Source organism: Sorex araneus, chromosome 3, assembly GCF_027595985.1.
Source record: "Sorex araneus isolate mSorAra2 chromosome 3, mSorAra2.pri, whole genome shotgun sequence".
Lineage (NCBI taxonomy): Eukaryota > Metazoa > Chordata > Mammalia > Eulipotyphla > Soricidae > Sorex > Sorex araneus.
In genome coordinates this window covers 97,511,478-97,533,406 of record NC_073304.1, presented here as the reverse complement: position 1 = coordinate 97,533,406, position 21,929 = coordinate 97,511,478, and the positions used below count along the sequence as shown (strand labels likewise).

Genomic DNA, 21,929 nt, shown 5'->3' with positions numbered 1-21,929 from the left:
GAATGGTCCCCCAGCACAGAGCCAGGAGTAAGGCCTGAGCACAGACAGGTGTGGCCTAAAAACAAATGAGAGAGGGAGAGCGAGACAGAGACAGAGAGAGACAGAAAGACAAACCCATAATACACTGTATATCATTCTCCTGACCGGTGGTAATGTATGGTATTCTGGTCTACTTTACTAATCATTTTTTGTGCTGCGCAGTATAAGTCTAAGCTCCACAGAAATAGGTAGAAAATTATTGTTCTTTTTCTGTTTTCTAGAAATGCAGAATCTTGTGGAATGGGTAAACTTTGTTTGCAAACTGATAGCCCTGGGTGCGTCCTTGTTTTAATGTTTAGATCTCAGCCCAATTCATTTTTTTTTATTGAGATTCTCTAGTTTCCAGTGCTATTAATAATGGTTTCTCATGCACATAATTCCTACAACACACCCATCACCAGTGTACCTTTCCCTCTCCCAAGGACCCGAACAACCCTCCCTCCCAATTCTCTAGTTGTGTTCTCCCATTTTATTGCTTTTAGACCTTTGTTACTACTTTGCTGTGTCTATCTAGGCCACCCATATGAATAAGATCATTCTGTATCTGTCCCTTTCCTTCAGACTAACTTCACTTACCATGATATCCTCTAGTTCCATTCATGTTGCTGGTAATTGCATGATTTTGTTATTTCTTAGAGCTGCAAAGCATAGAACTCCATTGTGTATATATACCACAACTTCTTGATCCATTCATCTGTAGTTGGGCATCTGAGTTGTCCATATTTTGGCTATTGTACTAAGTGTGACAATGAACACAGATATGTGTATACCCTTTCAAATCAATGTTTTTTGTGTTTGGGGAATATGCCAAGAGGTGGTTTTGCTGGATCATATGATTCTCAAACCAGTCTGAGGGTTGCTGAAGATAATGCACACAGTGTGCTAAGCAGGTAGACAACCATGAGAAATGGTTAGTGCCACTGTCACTGACACTGAACATAGGAGGAAAATCCATTTCTGTGGACTTCACTTTGACAGTTTTCAAGCCACTCACCTTCCCGTTAATCCTTCCGAATATATCATAAGCCTGGATTTGAAAGTATGCCTTCTAAATTGTGCTTTTTGCTTTCATCTTTCAGATATGTAAGAGCAAAGCTAAAGAATCTCAGCAGTATTATCACAGCTTGGCTGTCCGGCAGAGTCTAGCTGTCCACTTTAACATCCAGCAGGACTGTGGTCATTTTCTTGCTGAAGTCCCTAACCGTCTGCTTCCCTGGAACAATCCTGATGCTCCTGAAGAGGAAGATGATGAAATGGAAGAGACTGGAGATGAGGTGAAAGGAGAAACGGATGAGAAAAGCTCTGAGCCCTGCTCCGAAACGGAAACATCCCAGAAGGAAAGCCGAAAGCAGAGGAGCCACGTGGTGGTCATCACCCGAGAGGTTCCCTGTCTCACCGTGGCTGATTTTGTGCGGGACTCTCTGGCCCAGCATGGGAAAAGCCCTGATATGTATGAGAGACAAGTATGTCTGCTGCTCTTACAACTGTGCTCTGGTCTTGAGCACCTCAAACCCTACCATGTCACTCACTGCGACCTTCGCCTCGAGAACCTGCTCCTGGTCCACTACCAGCCTGGGGGAACTGCCCAGGGCCTCGGTCTCACTGAGCCTAGCCCCACTTCCTCTGGTCCCACAAGACTCATAGTAAGCAACTTCTCTCAGGCCAAGCAGAAGAGCCATCTGGTCGACCCAGAGATCCTCCGGGACCATTCCCGCCTGGCCCCAGAGATCATAACAGCCACCCAGTATAAGAAATGTGATGAGTTCCAGACCGGAATCCTCATCTATGAGATGCTGCATCTGCCCAACCCCTTTGATGAGAACCCAGATCTAAAGGAAAAGGAGTACACCCGGGCAGACCTTCCTCGCATCCCTCTGCGTTCCCCCTACTCCCGGGGCCTGCAGCAGCTGGCTAGCTGCCTCCTCAATCCCAACCCTTCCGAGCGGATCCTCATTTCTGATGCCAGAAGCATCCTCCAGTGTCTGCTCTGGGGCCCCCGGGAAGATCTCTTCCAGACTTTCACCGCCTCCACCAGCCCGGTGCAGAGGAACACCCTGCTCCAAAATTGGCTCGACATCAAGCGAACCCTGCTGATGATCAAGTTTGCTGAGAAGTCTCTGGATAGGGAGGGGGGCGTCAGCCTTGAGGACTGGCTTTGTGCTCAGTATTTGGCTTTTGCCACTCCAGACTCCCTCAGCTGTATTGTGAAGATCCTGCAACACCGCTAACTTATCTGCTGCTGCTTCCACTTCTCTTTTCATCTTAAGTTACTCCTGCACTTCCCCTTCCTGACGCTCACCCAGAATTCAAGGAAAGGAGACAAGCCTTCTCTCTCTGTCCATGAGCAAATGAGTTTCCCTGGGAGCTCGTCCAGTCATCCACAGCTTCCAAATCAAGTAAGAAGCGGAGTCTGTCTGAGCTTTACCGAAAGTCAGTGGCACAAACAAGCCTTTGCCTTGCCTTGGCACACCTTCCACCCTCATTGTCCCACAAGTGCAGGTAAAAATGAAAACACACATCCCTGAAGGGACAGCTTCCTTGGTATGGACTCGGTGAGTGGTATCCAGTTCCTCCATAATTCTGAATATTGCCTGTCTATTTTTAATCCCAACTATTTATTCTCATAAGCAATATACAGAGTTAATCAGTCTCTACTACTGTCCTCCCATGAGCTCTCACAACAGACTTCCTTCCCTTCGAGTATCAGTAACTGACTTTCTTACCAGGCAAAACTGCCATCCTTCACATCAGCCCAGTTAGGTTTCAGGGTCTATGTCCTTTGTTCCAGCAAACAGCAGAAGGACACGGCAAGATCCCAGCTCCTGGCTTATGGACCCCTTTTCACGTTTTCCTTTCTCTTCTCGGTGTGTGTATGTGTGTGCACACAGCGTGGAGGAAAGCCCTGTGAGTCACCTACGCCACCACTGCCTGATTCTCCTGCATCTCTGCTCTGTCCCCAATGGCCAGTGAAGTTCGGGGTTTCGGCTGTTGATGTGGCCCATTCCGGAGCTGACTCAGGTGGTGTCATCAGTGCTTCAGCAGAGTGGAATGCATCTCAGATCTTCTAAATAACTGGCAGGACACAGGTGGTTTCTTATTGTGTGTGCAGTTCTCTTGGGGCCAGCAATGGAACAGGAGTTAAGAACACCATTCTTTGATCACTGTCAGAACTGTCCACATCCATGGCGCCTGCATGCCACTTTCCCCCCGCCAGCCCCCTGCCCCGCCACGGCAGTGCTCAGCTGGCTCCTCAGTAGCTGTTGTTCACTCATTCACCAAATGCTGCCACCACAGCCCTGGGTGTGAAGGCGATCAGCTGAGCTCAAGATCTCCAGCAGCAGGGGAGGGAGAGGGCCTCTCGCAAGACTGCTTCCCTGCCCGCAGGATGCCCACCGTGCCTGCAGAGGTGGCTCCCCGTGCCCAGCTGCGCAGGCACCTCCTCTCCAAAGCTCCCAGCTGGCTCTCGAGGACAATTCACAAGGGAATTTTTTGGCTGGGGTGGGTGACTGAGAGCTGTGTGGGCCTGGGCTTCTCTCCCTTGGACATATGTGCAATTTTTGTATGTATTTTTAGCTGTATAATACAATGTTTATGTCACAACTTCACCAGAAGCAAGAGCTCCAAAAGCCCTCCCTTCTCCCCTTGGCACATAGGCGCGCTCAGAGTTAAATGTTCCTTCCACAAGGGCGCATGTGTATGCTCACGTGCGCATGTGTGTGTGTGCATGTGTGTGCACACGCTTGTATTGAAAACTGTGACTATCTGTTTACTTCAACCTTGAAATCCCAAGAGTCACTCAGATGGAGAGAATGTGTGTACACATGTATGCCCGTGTGTGCGCGCACACATGCTGGAAGTTGAGGCCAGGCCTCTCGGGAGCAACCTGTGACCCTGCAGAGACAAGTTCTCTGCACCCTGTGAGGGACCCGGAGCCCCTCATCACCCAGCACAGCGTTTCTGACAGCCGAGACTAATCGTGCAGTATTCCTTAGATAGCACATTAGTGGCCTTTTGGAAATTTCTATAATTTTAACATTTTTAACAGCCTCACGTGATCCACCTATATTGAAGAGGATCAAGAAAGGAGAAGAATGTATTTTATTGTGCTCTTCTTTCTTTATTTCTTTTTCTTTTTTTTTTTCAAGACTGGGGACACGTGAGGCTCTCCCTGGGGGGCTGTCCTTGTCCTCCCGGCCAGCAGGACAGGTCTCCCAGGGGAGAGAGCAATCGGCACATAGCGTCTTGCCTCCTCTGTCCTAGACAGTGGCCACAGAGCGGGCATGCTGCTGCAGGCCAGCAGGCCAGTCTCTCTCCGTGTCCTGTGGCGTGACCACGCCTTGCCGAGCAGGCTGGGGCTTGGTTCCCTTAGCATCGCCCGTGTGCACATGACCCCCTGCCTACTTATACACTGAATGGCAACGCGAAGACCACTGACCCTGGCCGCCAGCACGCCCCCCTCGCAGTCCCTCGCCCCTGGTTTGTAGATTGAAATACTTCCTCAGTGTCACTTTTGTTGGTGCCTTGCCCATGTCGATCTGAATGTTGAGTATTTAATGAGATTTTGTATTTAATGAAGATTGTGCCCTGCTCCCTCTGTTTGTTCTCCAGGTCCCCTTTCCCTTCCTTCCTGTTTTGCCTTGGATCCCACCTTCTTCATGCTCACTCACTCCACAGAGTATGACGCGCATGGACACTCTCCACTCCATTGCCCCCCTATCTTAGAGCACTGCTACACCAAGCACCTCCTCACATCAGCTGTGTTCAATCCAGTTTTTCTATTAAAATTTACTTCGGGCAAGAGATGGCCGCTGGCTGCGAGGGCAGTTCTCTGGCGTCCCGGATGCGGGCAGCTCCAGGAGTTCTCTGAGTGATGGCAGAGGAATGTGAGGTGGAAAGGGAAAGGGGCGGGGCGTGTCACAAGTCAGATCAGGAGAGACAAGAATACTATATTCTCTCGGCAAGAAGTACTGCATCAGATGGGCCTCAGATATTTTTACAGAAGATTGAAATTCAATCAAATATTAGCACAAATATTTTTTTACTTTTTAAAAATTTTACTTGTAATAGGAACTTCAAATGCATGCACCAACTGGAACACAGCCCTCCCTTCAGCATAGACATATATGAGTAAATCCATATCTACATGTCTGTGCATATATATTTGTCAGTGTGGGATTGTGACTAGTATAGCACTTTAAGTTTCCTCAAGTAACATCAAGTTATTGTCTTCACCATTGATTGGAAAGGTTTTCTTTTCTATTGAAACCTGTTGTATATGATTCCATTTATACTGAAAGCTTGAACAATTGAAGCCGCTAATAGGCTTTTCCTTAAGCCACATGAACATGAACCATTTCTCTGACACATCTGAGTGGTGGAGAAACCAGCCCTGGCTGGAGTAGCCCAGACCAAGACTGAATGTATAGCAGAGTGCCTTGTTAAAACGAGAATCTCATCTCGGAAGGAAGAGCGTGAGAGGGTCCACAAAGACTAGGAGAGGTCGCCCCTCCTAGTGTTAGGAGAGTTTTTTTGATATATGGATTCCGCTGTGATGCCAGAAGGTCATTTCTGAGGAGTAAATAGCGGGAAGGGGTTGCAGGAGACAGTTTGTACCTGTGGAAGTCATGAATGAGACCCTCCAGCCCCTGAACCAGTCAGACTCAGGAGCCAGAATACTGACAGTGGCCTTCGGGTTTGGTTCTCCAAAGAGGAACTGGCTGAGGCCCAGTAGGTTGAGCAGAGGGAGGGAGCAACCAGGCCCCACACCACCTAACCTACTGATATCGGGGCTGAAAACTGAGTTATGTGTTGGGGTTTTAAGAGTCTAAATTGCCTTTTCCTCATCGGATTAAGTGGTTGACAATTTTGCTTCCAAACTCAGAATAAGTTTATGAACATGGATAACTCCATAGGGTTAAAAGTTCTAAACCCACCCCCAGCCCCCAACCTAGAAATACTAATGAGTCTGGGCATAAAACTACCAAAAATTGTACCGTAAAGCAGCATTGTAAAATTTCCACATACAAATGTTGGGTCCTCTAAGCTGGGGCAGAGGACTGCACTGAATTCAGAATACCTTGAAGCTGAGAAGTAACCTGACTTGGTTTTTGCTGGTAACCTGACACTAGGATATTTTTTCCCCTTCTTAAACTCAATCTGCTGTGATCTGAAAAATGCAGATCTGTCTCACTGAAGCCCAGAATTTGGGATGCATCCCTTATACCAAATGATTCTAGTTGTATGAATCAAGTATGAACATACTTGGGTCAGGTGTGGGGGGCACCAAGAGAGAACTTGATGTTATGCTCCAACTCTGACGCATCCTTTATCCCCCTCACAGTTGCTGAGGGTGGAAATTCTGGTCCAGAGTGAGCAGAATGGCTGCCCATGAACCCAGAGTATTTAACATGACCTCACTGGAGCCCAGATTCTCAGAGGCCCAATATGTCATGCCCCCGAGATCAATCCAAGTGTTGCTCTTGCTGAAGTATGCACTGGAGCCCAGCTGCCCCGAAAAAGGTGGCCCCACGGACCAAAAAAATGAGGCATAAGTGGGGGGGGGGAATCTACAATGCAAGGTCCCAGACAGAGATTATACCAAAGACATCAAGCCTTCTTATCCTGTGCTGCTTCGGTGGCAAAGCTGAGTTGTGACGAACACCGTGAGAGCAGAGTCATGTGCATTCCATGTCAGTATTAGCTGAAAAAGTAATCCCGCCTCAGAAAAACTCTTTTTTTTTTTTGTAAAAAAAAGCAATTCTACTTTGTACATTTAAAGGGGCAAAATGATGAAAGTTTTGGGCCAATTTTAAAATCCCCCAGTACCTGTGGAGAAAGAACTCTTCATTTTTACTGGACATGGCTGAGACTCAAACCCTTCGCCCAAATTTTTCGATGCTGAGACTGAGGGTCAAACTTTTTTTTTTTTGGTAGTTTCAATAGATTTGGTAAAGAAGTCTTGGTAAATTTAACAAATTGTAATCATTTTTTATAAACCTTCCTACCAAGGCGTTTACCACTCACCATCACCATCATTAAGTGCCCAGAAAGTGCCAGGTGCTATCCAGCTGTTACACACCCTCCTCTCTTCAGCTATTTGAAGTTAGAATAGGTTTTTGCATCAGCCACTTCTGGAAGCTTCTCCACATGAGAGGAGGCAGGGGCCCGCTCTCTGGACATCCTTTCCCTGGTTTCCCACTCCAAAGAATCTCCTATTTTTATTCCTCCATCTCCTTCTCCCCTTCCCACTTCACATGCATATTTTTCTTACATCAAGAGTGTTTCAGGGAATCAAAAGAGGTCAGACTTTTTTTAACATAGCAGAAGTACAGAGTCATATATTTTGCTACAAATATTATTCTATTAACAGAAAATCCGCTTTGCCCGTATATCGTGTGTGGAAAGTATCGTGTGTGTCTACACTCTGGACAACTTGAATGTTGAACCAGCCTGTGGCTTCAGGGTAGCATTTTTGAAAGACAAACCACACTGTGCTTCAGGAAAACTTGCTCCAAATACTCCCCGGTTAGTCCCTCCCCTTGCCAGTTTGAAAGACTGTCCCCTGTCAGCATGCTGGGTTGGGACTCTGTTCATATGTGCAGGGCATTCGGGTATGAGAACAGGGCAGAAGCAAAGTCTTCCTCCTCATGATCTGAATCATGACAGTCCTCATTCCCATCTCTCCCCCATTCCCCGTAGCCCTGCCCATGCTCCTCTATGTTGGAGAATACTGTTTCTCTCATTCTTCCCTGGAGATTCACCCCTCCACTGACTTCAGAGCTGTATAAATTTACCAATGAATGGTCCCCTCCATCACCAGATGGCCCCGCCCTTTGGTTTGCTGTGGTACTTTGCTGTGTTCTCTGTGGCATCATGTTACTTGTGTAAATAAATCCATTTTGATATACACTAATCACGCGTGCTGGTCATTTTCAGGGACTCTCCTGTACCGGAAGTGCTGGGGAGAGTTTGGTGTAGATGTGGCCGTGTCTCACCCCACAGCGTGCATGTGCTCTTAGCGTCCTGTCCCATCCCATCCCATCCCATCCCCTGGGCCCTATTTTCTCTGCGTTCCCTCCCTAATGGGAGGATGCCAGGCTGCAAAGCCCTTCTGTGAATGAAGGCTTTCCCTTTCCCAGGAGGGCTGCAGGCTGAGGTTTGCTGTGTGAGAGCTCCCCCTGGTGGCCAGTTGGCAACAGCCTCTCAGGTTAGCACTGCGGGTTTGATAGGCTTCTGGGGAGAGCTGAGCTGGGTGGTAGCTGGGAGTGGGGCAGGGCCCTGAACAGCATCCTCTGATCCAGAACTCACATGCCTTTCAGCTTAAGCTTCTCAGTCACGTGTAGCCAGACAAATTGATATGCCGATTCTTGATTTTTCTGGTTTTGGTTTTGGTGAGGATTTTGTTTGTTTTTACAGGGTTTGGGGAGCACAGCACAGCGGGTAGGGTGTTTGGCTTGCATGCGGCCAACCTGGATTCTATTCCTCCCTCCCTCTCGGAGAGTCCGGAAAACTACTGAGAGTATTCGATATGCCAAAAACAGTAACAACAAATCTCACAATGGAAACGTTACTGGTGCCCGCTCAAGCAAATCGATGAACAACGGAACAATGGTGCTACAACAGTTGGTTTTGGGGGGAGCTACTTCCAACAGTGCTCAGGGATGACTCCTGGGTCTGAGCTCAGGGATCACTCCTGGGAGGCATGGGTACTAGAGAGAAAAGGTCCCCTGGCTGAGGCAGGAGGAGTTCATGGTCAGCCGTGTGGTGACAGCTGCCTCGTTGTTAGTGCTGAACAGATGGGAGTGCCAACACGCAGACTCTAAATTTAGGCAGGCTCTAAATCCCTTCCCGTGGACACTGCTGGGTGCTTCGGCTTCTCTCCAGGAGCACGCTCCCCAGCATCTGCAGCCATGGTGTCTGCGGGATATTCCGGGAAACTGCAGGCTAGAGTTCTGTGTTGCCAACGAGACAAAATTCATCACTCGTGTGGGCCTCGAAATTCTTCTTTAATTTTTTCCCCCAAGTTCCTTCTGTGCTTTCCAAGCCTAAAAGAAGGGTCAGCCACAAAGCAGAGACTGAGTTACGATCACAGGCTCTGCCCGCTGCCCTTCTCAGGGGCTCTGGGAGCTGCCCTCCCCGCTGCCGAGAGCACAGCCCACCACCATCCAGGTGTGGGAGGAGCCGAAGACAGAAGCGGGCAGTGGAGCTGGGAGGTTAGCGGGCAGAGGGTACGAGGAAACGGGGTCCCCGCCTAAGGACCGCGGGTTTGCTTGGCCTTCCTGGGGCCAGGATGGGGAGAGCAGTTGAGGGTTGTCCTAGCCGGGTCACTCCACCAGGTGGACTGGGCTAGGACCGGGGAAACCAGAGCTTCTGCTCAGTGTGTCCTTTGGTGCAACTGATGAAGAATCATCCTACTCCCCGCCATAACCTTGGGCAGCACAGGACCCTTCCTGGGAACCCACTCATGGGTCTCTCACCAAGATGCCCCTTCTCTTGACCCTCGTTGGCCAGAGTTCGCGCCCCGTGGACATTTGGACAGGGCCACTTCACATGCTGGCCGCTCAGGAGCGCCAATCCTCTCCACATGAGGAGTCCTCCCTGCTGGGCCATGCATGTGCTCCCACCTCCCCGGCTGCGCCCTGCCAGCTCCCCAAGGCCCAGCTACCTGCGTCCTTAGGAGTCGGCCGGCCGAGCTCTGTGAGGGAAGGAAGTTCATTAGTGCCTCAGGAGCCAGGAACGCAGTTGGCACATCACCCGTTGTCGTTAAGAGCAGCTCAAGGCAATTACAGCTGAAACTTTAAAATTGGATTTCACTCTGGGTGGGGGGCAGGAGGGAGTCGGTCGCCAATGTGCAATTGGCTCAAATTCACCAACGCTTGAGTGGGAGCCGCTGGCTAGGGCAGCCTCTGACCTTCTGGAGACCCCAGGTCCCCCACACACCCAGGCTCCAGAGTTTCAAGAAGCTGCAGGGGTTGGGGTGCAAGTGGAGACAAGCCACAGGAATGCAGGGGTCCCCCATCACTGCTCAGAGGCAGAGCTCAGCACCCAACACTCGCCAGCCCCCCTCCCACCCAAGTCCTGGAACCAGGGTCGAAAGTCAACCAAATCCACCGGTGGCTCTTCCACATCCCTTCACCCCACATTCTCTGCCCCACACTCCACCAGAGCACCCAGCGGCACCTCTGCTCACCAGTGTCATTGACACTGAGACTGATCCCTCCCTTCAGCCCTGCAGGTCTCCCACACATGCTGAGCATGCAGGTCAAGGGTCACAGGTCAGGGGTCAGGCATTAGGGCCCAAGCCAGTTGCTTTCGTTCCTCACTACGTCCTGTCTCCCAAAGCCCAACCCCTGGTTTGAAAAGCATCTGGCACAACCTCTGGGATCTGCATTCAGGTGAGCTGCAGAAGGGGCCTCACCTGCTGTCACCACCCCATGGGGGCTGGAGAGGCAAGGCTGTGAGGCAGCGTTTGTGCGCACATCCTAGCCTGAGTCACATACACTGGAGAGAAGGGGTTTGCCCTGCGTGCAGCTGACCCCAGTTGGAATCCCTGGTACTAAGCACAGAGACTGGCACAACCCCTGAGTACCACCAGCTGTGGCTCAGCATCCAATACTAGCCCCACCACACACACACACACACACACACACACACACACACACACACACACAATTGTTGGGGCCAGAGCAAAAACGCAGGTTGGTGTAGGGCACTTACCTTGCATGCAGCCAACCTGGGTTTGATCCCAGACACCCCATATGGTCCCCCAAGCCCACCAGGAATGATCTCTGAGCACAGAGCCAGTAGTCGGCCCTGAACACAACCAAACCAAGAGCACACGGGAGGTGATCAGACGAGAGCTGAGGGGGAGAGAAGCTTTGGTTTTGCAGTTTCCCTTCCCCGCCCTTTGCTGCTGCCCTGGCTGTGCACACAGAGGGTGCTGCCTTGTTGCACACACCGAGCAAGCACATGTCCCTGGCGCCTGGGCAGTGTTGGGGATCCAGCTCTCAGCCCCAGGCCTCTGAGTCATGCTCGACAGCTGAGCCACATCCGGCCTGTGGGAGAAAAGCACTCCCTCGGTTCAAACAGATTGGTGTTGGGCTGGGGAGTCTGGTCTCTGTGGGGCCTCAGAGTATCTTAGGAGCGTAGCCCCGGACTGAGCACCCAGAAGGGGTCTTCTCAGAGGGCCTGGGTGCAGCTCACCAGGTCACTGAATGTGACCTCAAGGGGCAGCCGGGTGGAGGCCAAGCCCCCCAGAGCCCTCCAGGGGTGGCATGTGAGCCTTGGACACTTTTCCGGTGTGGGGGGGCATCTTCCTCAGGAAGCAGCCGGGGAGTTGCCTGGAAACCAGCCTACTTCCATGCATCTTCCCATGTGGTTCTAGAACTCTCCAGAGAAACCAGACAGGTTTTCTTTGCTCCATGTTCAGAGGGAGGGACCTAGGCTTGCCCTCAAGAGGCCAGGCTGCCCCTCCCCAGTGTCCCAGGGCCCTTGACGCCCCGCTAACCCAGATTCACCAGGGACTTGCGGCCCACAAGACAGTCCCGTGACAGAGCTTTGTTCTTCAAGCAATGCTCAGGGGACCATATGGGATGCTGCCCACACCTGACATTTTCCAGCGTAGAAACATCCCAGCCCCACCTCTGAGTCTCGGCAAACCGCCAAACCACCGAATCACCCAGCTCCGTGCGGCCGTGCGGCACCTCCCAAGGCCACTGCGCTGACAGCCCAGCAGGAGCACAGCAAATCCGAGGGGAGAGTTGCAGAGACGTCCGGCTCAGTGAGTGAAAGCAAGGACACAGGAAGCTCAGCCAGCACCAACGGACCCAGCAGAACCTCCGACAATGACTTCAGTGACGCCACTGTGAGAGACAACAATAATCCCAGCGGGTTTTGTTCATCTATTTTCTGATACTTCCTTGTTGTATAAAGCAATATAAAGTAAATTATTCTGTGCCTGCTAAGGGGACAGGCTGGGGGTGTGAGGAATGACTGTGGGTGCAACTAAATAATGTGCAGTGAGCCGAGTTCATTGACACCACAGCTAACGTGAGCAGCCTCAGGGGGCCAGCATGCCTGTTCAGCTTCAGGGGGCCAGCATACATGTCCCACCATGGCCATCCACCCAGCAACAATGCCCACTACAAAGGGAATTTTTTTTTTTTGCTTTTTGGGTCACACCCAGCAATGCACAGAGGTTACTCCTGGCTCTGCACTCAGGAATCACCCCTGGCAGTGCTCAGGGGACCATATGGGATGCTGGGAATCGAACCCGGGTCGGCCGCGTGCAAGGCAAACGCCCTACCGGCTGTGCTATTGCTCCAGCCCCACAAAGGGAATTATTGATGCAAGAGTAATTTTAGTTTTAATGTGGGCTGGAGCAATAGCACAGCGGGTAGGGCGTTTGCCTTGCACGCGGCCAACCCGGGTTCAATCCTCCGCCCCTCTCGGAGAGCCTGGCAAGCTACTGAGAGTATCTTGCCTCACACGGCAGAGCCTGGCAAGCTACCCTTGGCATAATCGATATGCCCAAAACAGTAACAACAAGTCTCACAATGGAGCCATTACTGGTGCCCCCTCGAGCAAATCGATGAGTAATCGATGAGTAACGGAATTACAGTGACAATGACAGTGTGTAGTAAAATACCAATATATTTTGTGCCTGCCAAGGGGTCAGGCTTTGGGCTGGGAAGGAAACAGAGGACATTGGTAGAGGGAAGGTCACACTGGTGGTAGATTGATGTTGGAACATTGAATGCCTGAAACAATTGTATTGTGAACAACTTTGTAGATCACAGTGTTTAAATAATGTTTTTTTTAAAGCTACCTATGATCAAGGGTCAGAGAGATGGCACAGGCTCAGGGAGATTGCATGTGGGACCCTGTTTCAGTCTCGGTACCACATGATTCCCCAGCATTGCTGGCTGGAGCTCTGGGATCCCCCAGCAGCACCAGGGTGGCCCCACTGGTCCCCAACACTGCAGGGCCAAGGCAGGACTGCATCCTCAAGCCCTCGCCTGAGCAATCTGCCCGGCTGCCTGCCAAATCCTTCCAGAAGTGGCCCCTCAGGGCCCCCATACTCCTATGATCAAGGAATAGGGGTGTAGCTAGCAATAAACCCCTTAACTCTGCAGGTCTGAACCCCTAGGATCCATCTTTGGAGCTGCCACAAATAAAATATAAAAAGCTCTGATCAATGAAAATGTGATATAGATCCAAGGAGAAAACAGGCCAACAGGAGGCTTAGGGCTGGAGTGATCCTACAGCAGGAAGGGCATTTGCCTTGCACACACCTGACCCAGGTTCCATCCCCAGCAGCCCATATGGTTCCCCTGATTCCAGCAGGAGTAATTCCTTAGTGCAGGGCCAGAAATAAGCCCTGAGCATCCCTAGGTATAGCCCAACCCCTCAACCAAAAATAAATTAATAAATAAATAAAAATAATAGGAGGACAGGTGACCTCAAAACCAGACTAAATCTCTCTAGACATGCGACAGGGGACTAGGATAATCACACGCCATGAGGGGAAGAGAAGTTTCAGCCTGTAAGTGTGCACACACTTGGTGAGCCCCTTAGAAAATAATGAACCTGCATGCACAACACCAAAATAAATCCAAGCGGCTCAAACAAAGACCTGAGTGCCACAAAGGGAAGAAGAGAGAAAGGAAGCCCTTGGAACTAGCGGGATCGCTGAGTCAATATCGTTTTATCTCTCCTGGATAAAGGACTTGCTAAGTTAAAAAGCCACAGAAGGGCTCTGGAAGGGGGCGATCAATAGGTCTGATGACATAAAGATGATAAACCTTTGGCTGCTGAAAACATTAAAACCCAAATTGAAAAGGAAACAACCAGCCAAGAAAACTATTGCAACAGAAGGGACACAGGGGTTAAAATGTTTATTTATAAAGAGTTTATACAAATCATTGGGTGCTGCTGGGACAGAGCTCCAGCGGCCCTGCCAGCACTGAACCTTTCTAGAAACAAGAGGAAGAGAGCACAGGCCAGCCTGTCTGCAAACGGCTCCTACAGCCTCCTGTTATTATAAATGCAATGAAGCTTTGCTGCAAGAGACCTGGGCCCTTGGTTCTCTGCTACATCATGCCTGCATTGTACACTCTGCCTGTTTCTGGTTCATTGACATCTTTTTCTGGGTCTCCCGTTTTCTCTTCCCGGAGCAAAGACACTCTTGATGGTTGTTCTCAGCCCCAGTGACCATGTGTGTAGTGCAGACACGCTGGATGCCATGGAGTTGGATAGAAAGGGACTTGGTTTATCCTGCCCTTTGTTGAGGCCACAGCTGAGCCGGGGGTGCAGGTGGGGTGCATGAGGTCAGACCTGGGATAACCTCTAAGATCAGGATTTTGGGTCTCCAATGTCACAGGGCTAGAGTCAGCATGGGACATTTCCAAGGACAGGTTCTGGGACCGCATCCCAGTCTGGCATTCCACTCTCACTGCGTCTCCCGTTATTCTTAGCTGGTCCCAGGCCTCTCTGCCCGAGTCTGGACCAGGAGCTCTGACCCCGGGGCTGAGCTGGGAGTTTGGTCTCCCCATCAATGCTATCTCAGCCCGTAAGTGCTGCAGGGAACCAGGAGTGGACACACATAGTCCGCTGATGGCCTCAGGGTGCGCTCGGACACGTTAGTCAGTCCTTCCTCTCTGTTCTGACCAGACAGACCCACACACAGTTCCTGCTGAACCAAGACTCTGTGCAGTCAAAGTTCTGCTTCTTGAGAGCCAGAAAACTGCTCACAAGGGGCCCAGCAGTCATACGGTGTCCAGGGCGCTTGCTTGCACACAGCTGACCTGGGTTCAATCCCCAGCACCCCATTTGGTTCCCCCGAGTCCTGCCAGGAGTGTTTCCTGAGCACACTGGGTGCAGCCCAAAAGCTGTGAAAGAAAAATCAAAACTGGTCGCAGCTTTTCCATGGCGACCCTCTGCTTCCTGGATCCCCTGGCTGTCTCAGGGCGCCCTGCTAAGAGTCCTGCCCCACTGCCTCCGCCTGCCGAGGTCACCTGCCTGAGCCAGGAGTGCCTGATCCTGGATCAAGCCTGCTCCCAGCTCCCTACCCCATCCCCCCACACCCCTCCTATCTGGGAAGCCGCCAGCTTCCCAGATAGAAGGAGAGGAAAGGGCTGCCGGTAAAGTCCAGGATGGAGCTGTGTCCCCCTCTGACGCCCAAATCCTTTCTTATTCAAGTGTCCCCAAGACCTCATCCTCCCTCTTTTCCTCCCACCCTTGGCCTTCAGCCCCCTGCTGGTCCTTAAGCCCCTCAACCAGGCTCATGCCCTACCCCCCTACTCCACAGCCCTCACCCCACCCCCCAGGACACTGCCATGGCTAAATAAGGACTCCAGGGGAATGTGCTTGGGGGAAGTCATTAAGCTCCTTTTGTGGAAACATTTGCCTGGAATGAGATTGTTTTCTGATTGTAATAACCGTTCATTAATTGAGGGGGTCGGTGCCCTTGGATGCAGCCAGCTTCTCCTTGCTTAATTAGGAGGACAGAGTTAGGACTGACTCCTGGTCACGCAGTTGCAGTTCAGACTTCTCTTCCGTGCTAATAAAGTGCCTAGGCATGTGTGGCACACATGATTCTCCCTCTGGGAGCCCCACCTGCCCGCTTCAGCCCACAGTTGAGTGGCAGCCGCAGTGCGTGTCCGCGGGGCACTGTCCGGCTCGTGTGTCTTGGCTCCATGGAGTTTTTCCTTTGCTCTTTTCCAATTTCTGCAAACATCTCTTTGTTTCCCAAGAATCCGAGCTGCCTGACCGGGAAGAGGTGGAGCGCAGAGCTGCTGTTTTCTATGGGCACAGCTGACAGGAGAGGCAGGGGGCGCAGAAATCAGCCGAGACTCCCCCATTACCCCCACACCTTTTGTCTACCCCTACAGCGGGCAGGCGGGCAGACTCGCACCCAGAGACTCTGGGCACTTTTTCAGTATAGATATGTGGAAACTGAGGCCCTGAAACAGAAGAACAGGTACCTTGGCAACCCAGACACAAACCAAATTCAGCCCTGGGCTCATCTGACTCATGCACACACATACATGTACGCACACTTACACATGCACACATACGTGCATGCTCCCCATTTCCCTGTTTGTTTGTATTTTTTAGCCTGTCTAGTCCCTGGCCCATCAGACCCCTGGTCTCTGCCCTGCTCCTCCTGGGGCTGTTTCTGAGGCCCCCTGAGCCCCAGAGAGCCTCCCCGCCACCCCGCCTCCTCACTGCGTGCACCTGCCTTGGGGCTGTCACTGGGAGGGATGTCATGGCCCCGCACATAGGTGAGGAATGTGGGCCCCTGTGGACTCCAACACAGCCCCCCAAAGCCCAAGGAAAAGTAAACCTATAGCCAATTGCCACAAGATCAGGCCCGAAGGCCCTGAAAAGCAAGAGGAAAGAACCTTCCCCGCCTCGCCACCTGCAGGAGGAAGCAGCCGGGCCGACCCCCTCCTCACTCCTGTCCCCCACCCTGGCAGGACAGACCTGCTGGCTGTCCCCTTGTCCTTGCTGAGCCTTCCCCGCACAGCTGCACGGCAGAGGCTGCCATCTCCATGCCAGGAAGGGAAGATTTGTAATGAAATCAGACAGGCCTCTTAGCTGCCGATGGTATCAGGGCCCCGGGGAGAGGCAGGCTTATCCCTTAATCTCCCGCGGAGCATCTGTCAGCCCAGTGCACGGCAATGTCATTCCGAGCAGCAAGAACCTTCCCAGCCAGGCTGACCCAAGCCTTCTGGCCTCCCACGTGCTCCCAGGCCCTCCTCCAGCCCCTTGCCCTCGGTCAGGCTCCAGCTGCATGGCTGGACAGTGCATATATGTGCACACACATGCACACACGTGCGCACACACACACACACATGCGGGCACACATGCAGACACCCTGACTCATTCCAAATGCCCGCTCTGCCATTTGTATAGATGGAAGAGAAGGCCTCCCTCACGGGGTTGGAGAAACACAGAGAGGCCTTCAGCGGGGCTGCTGTTCTCAGGGGTTCTAGAAGCTGAGAAGCAGAACGAGAAGGCCCCTGGTGCTGTGTAGCCCCTGAAGCAGTCCAACCCCAGAGACGGGTCTCCCCAGCAGAACCTGGGGAGCTTCCCAACTCTAGGCGGCAGGAATGGAGACGGGGTGCAGGAGACCTCAGGCGTGTGCAAGACCGAGACCTGCAAGTGTAGGTTCTGTGCTGAGTCGGGGAAGGCTGCCAGTCCACAGGGCACTAAGCACCCTGGGCCTCGCCCCAGAAGCTTCCTTACAGCCCAGCCTACTGTTTCTGCTGTGAATCTTCCTGGGTCCCAGAAGCAGAAGCTGTCGGGTGGGGGAAGGGGGGAGGGGGGAGGGGAGGGACCTAGCGACTACCCTCCCCATGGCCTCTCCCTGCTGAGCTGCAGCATGAGGCACAGAGCAGTGGCTCCTGCTCTCCCGAGCATACACCGGGAAAATGGCGTCTGCCCACACCCCCGCCACAAGGCAGCCCGGCAGCACGCACCTGCCTCTCAGCATGGGTGTCATTGCCTCACGTGTAAGGGCTCCAAGCGGGCGCACAACCTTCACTGTGTCTTTTACCTTCAGCTCTGTGACACAACCTGCTCATAGGTTGTTCAGTGAACTGGGACACCCCCCCTCCCAAATCACACTCATACAACAGCATTCATTCATGTCAAGGTAGAGAACATTTTCTTTATTTTTTTCCTTATAATGTAGGAGCACTGCTATTTATTCAGCCATTGATTAAGCTGATTGAATTGGGCATGAACTCCACATTACTTTTTTTTTTACTTTTTTAATTTTATAAGTTAGCTCACAATGTTTGATTACGTTCAATATTCAAACACCAATCCCACCACCATTACACCTTCCCACCACCAAATTCAGGATGTTTCCATACCAAACCGCAATCCCTGTCCCAAAACACAACCAAAATAATATATTTTGTATTGTCTGTTATGAACAACTGCTGAACATGTTTAGAAAAAAGTGTTCATACAGGAAACAGTGTGAAGATTGTTCCATTTGAGCAGGAGTCATTAAAACATTCTATAGGATATCACTAACATGTTAAAGTTTGGATGATGTGAGATTTGGTATATATATCTGAAAATATGTATATATGCATATATAATATATATTTCCCTCTATGATTTGTTGCCTACTATCTGAACCCCATCAAATGTGGTGTGGTAATTATGGGGAATGGGTAGAGAGTGTTTTATGATGTGTCGCGCTGTCCAGGAGTATGTTTACTCATATGTGAGGCTCGGCCTGAGCAGGTGGGAAGCGGCCTTGAGCATGGCAGCGGTTGGGTTGTGGAGGTTTTTGGCTGCCGGAGCTGGGTCCCTTGGGGTGGGGAGGGTTCTCACCTGCCCCTCCCTGGGGCGCCCCGGGTGAAACAGCCTGGCACAGAGTCTGGTGGCTTGGTTATGGGGGATCTCATGTTATTCTCCCTTTTGGGAGAAGCAGTCCTGTGATCTGGACGGTGGCCGATGGTGAGATTATCTGGCACTGGCAGGAGGTGGCTTATGGGCATGACCCCTAGGTTGCCAGAGACTGGGGAAAACGGGCAGAGGATCTCCGCTACTGGTCCCATTGAGCCCAGAGTCCAAGGTCACAAAGTTTGCATTACCTGGGTTCCATAGGACTTCACTCATGCATGAGGCTAGGCCCGAGTGTGTGGGGAGAGGCCTTGAGTGTAGCAACTATTGGGTTGTGGAAGTTTTTGGCTGCTGGAGTTGGATCCCTTGGGGTGGGAGGGGTCTCACCTGCCCCCCCTCTGAGGCACCTGGTGAAGACAGACTGGTTCGGGGTCAGGACATCCTGCGGTGCTCTTTCAGGATTTTAGTTTATAGTCCCTGAGTCTTGGCCGTTGATGAGATTACATGGCTCTGGGGGCATTTTGTGGATGTGACTGCCAAGATACTGGAAAACTGGGAACCTGGGGGGAGGAGGCCCAGTCCTGATCCAAGCAGACCTGGAGTTCTCAGTCACGGGTTCCGCCTACTTCTGCGCTACAGGCCCTAGCTTCGTCTTTTGATCTCTTTTGAGATTTATGGGTCTCTGAAAATGAACTTATATAGCTGAGCCAGAGGTGGTTTGTGGGTGTGTCTCCACATAGCTAACTTCTGGCTCTTTAATTTCTTGGTAAATTTGGCCCCAAGAAGAAGAAGTTGTTGGGGTCTGGCCAAAGGCACGGCAGCAATTTTGGGGTATCTGGAAGTCTGAAGGCACTGTTAGGCTGCTGATGTACGAGACATTTTCAAAACTCAGAAAGTTCCCTCATGTCCCCTTTCCCATAAGCTCACCCTCAACCCAGAGGCAATCACTTTATGACTTATAAAAAAAAGGAAAATGTGCCTGAAACTAGATTTCCTGCAATGCTTGTTCTTATCTGTGTGTGCACATATGCAGGAGTATGTGAGCATATGTGCATGTGTGTGTGCATGTATATGTCTGTGTGCATACACGTGCATGCATGTGAGTGTGTGTGTGTGTGTGTGTGTGTGTGTGTGTGTGTAGGTATGGTCCCCCTGGTTCAGCATGATCATGATCTCTATAAAATCTGCCCAATCTGCGTCACTAGTTGCCCACTCTTAGCTGCTGAGGACTCCACAGGAAGACTGTATTTGTTACTATTCATCTGTTTTCTTGCTGGTAAATATTTAGAGTTGTCTAGTTTTTGCTTGAACCAAGTTGTTATAAACTTATAAACTTGGAGTCCATGCAAGACTTTTTCTGAGCATATGCCTTCATTTCAAACTCCTAGGAATGGAGTTTGCAACATATGAAAACTGCCAAACTGTCTTCCAAAGTACCAATTGACATTCTCCTACCCCACTATGTGTGAGTGTTTCTGATGTTCTGTCTCCTCACCATCCTTCAGTAGCGTTTCTATAGTAACTTTCATTTATTGTTATTGTTTAACTCATCATCCCCACAGTCCCTGAGCCACTGAGTTCTTTTCTCTTATAATCCCTTTGCAATCCCCCAGAATTAGGGAGTTATAGAAGTCATTTTGGGAAGAAGGAGAAGGAGAAGGAGACGAAGAAGAAGAAGAAGAAGAAGAAGAAGAAGAAGAAGAAGAAGAAGAAGAAGAAGAAGAAGAAGAAGAAGAAGAAGAAGAAGAAGAAGAAGAAGAAGAAGAAGAAGAAGGAGAAGGAGAAGGAGAAGGAGAAGGAGAAGGAGAAGAAGAAGAGGAGGAGGAGGAGGAGGAGGAGGAGGGGAGGAAGAGGGGGAAGAGGGGGAGGAGGAAGAGAGTCATCATTTGGAGAGTGAGGCACTAGACCTTCATTATAAATAAAAGCTGAAACATTCACTACTGCAATCAGTCACTCAAACAGGCAGAGAAAGAATGAGAAGTTCAAACACAGGGACCAAGGCAAGAAATCAGAAGAAACAGCCTCCAATGAAGAGCAGTGAATACAATCAGCAAGAGAGAACTGTCATATTCTGAGGCTCATTTCTGGGGAGATGGATGGGGTGGTCCAGAGCTAAGGCCGGCACAGGCTGCTTACTGGGGAAAGAGAAAGAGAATTTGCAAATGACAAACATGACTGGTAGTGGGAAGGTCACTTCAGCTGCAAGTAATCCAAGGACAATACTGGCAATTCTCCAAGGAACATGGAGAGGTTGCAAATAGAAAAAACCTGAAGGAAAGTATCCTAAAATAAAGGAAAGTAAACATAAGAACATAAAGATACCAAGCAGGATGCACAGGTAGCAGAAACCTGTGAAGACTGGTGAATGGAAGCCAGGGGAATGGGCGCTGGGCCCATCACTACTCAAAAGCCAAAGTTCTGGTGCCAACAGGCCCACAGGTGCAAACAACCCCTGAGAAGCTGCTGCTTCAACTGAACTTGGGCCCCTAGGTCTCTCTCTTTCTTGTATAAAACCCATTCTCTTGAGTTAGATACCTATCTCTTAACAACTGATAAAAGTCCAGACGTTTTCTGCGGTGGCTAACTAATTTTCTGTTTAATTCTTAATGTAAATACTGAATTATATATTAAAATACATTTGCTAATAATTTAGAGCTAAGCGCTAATAATAAGAACAGAGGAGATGGAATTTGAAAACCACAGGAGGGTGGGATCCAAACTACAACAATTAAACTTAAAAGCGTAACTGCCAAGGAGTCAGGTTGGGGGTTGGGGAGACGTTGGGATGAGTGGTGGAGGGAGGGGGGCATGGATAGCCGAGATTGGAGGGGGGCACTACCTGCCTGAAAACCCATTGTAAACAACTGTGTAAATCAGTGTCTAAATACAAATTTTCTTAAACCACAGGGGGAAAATAAGAAACAAGTGATACTTTGTCAACCTGGTAAAATTCAGAAAGAGGGGAAAAACAAGAAAAAATAGAGAAAGGATAATAAGCAGAAAGTAAGAAATTAAATGATAGAAAGCGCAAACATATCTCTTTTTTATTGTAGTAACAGTGACTTACTACACATGGTTTCTGCGTACAAGCTCCCAAGGTAAGACAAATCACTGACTCACTGTGACTTAGTTAGATTCCTTTGTCGTAGAGATAGCTCTTCATATGGGACATATACACTTTCCTTCTTGTGTGTGCATGCACAAACACGCGCGCACACATGCACACACACACACACACATACATTTAGTTACCCACCAGTTACAAAATAAATACTTAACACGGCATAAATTTTTTTTTTTGCTTTTTGGGTCACACCTAGCAATGCACAGGTGTTACTCCTGGCTCTGCACTCAGGAATCACTGCTGGCAGTGCTCAGAGGACCACATGGGATGCTAGGAATCGAACCCGGGTCAGCCGCTTGCAAGGCAAACACCCTACCCGTTGTGCTATCACTCCAGCCCCAACATAGCATAACTTTCATGTCTGGCAAGGTGGGACACATGGGACACATGCAAAGCAAGC

The 21,929-nt window shown here is 50.4% G+C and overlaps 1 protein-coding gene across 4 annotated transcripts in view; it reads left to right on the top strand.

The window, feature by feature from the left end:
- PEAK1 (pseudopodium enriched atypical kinase 1) overlaps positions 1–7,951 on the top strand; it is a 270,744-nt gene extending 262,793 nt beyond the window's left edge. For all 4 annotated transcript variants that reach the window (XM_055130599.1, XM_055130596.1, XM_055130597.1 and 1 more), the window contains one exon: positions 1,119–7,951. In XM_055130599.1, coding sequence (XP_054986574.1) covers positions 1,119–2,267 — 1,149 coding nt within the window. In that variant the 3' untranslated portion in view covers positions 2,268–7,951. The remainder of the gene's footprint in view (positions 1–1,118) is intronic.
- The last annotated feature ends 13,978 nt before the right edge of the window (positions 7,952–21,929 follow it).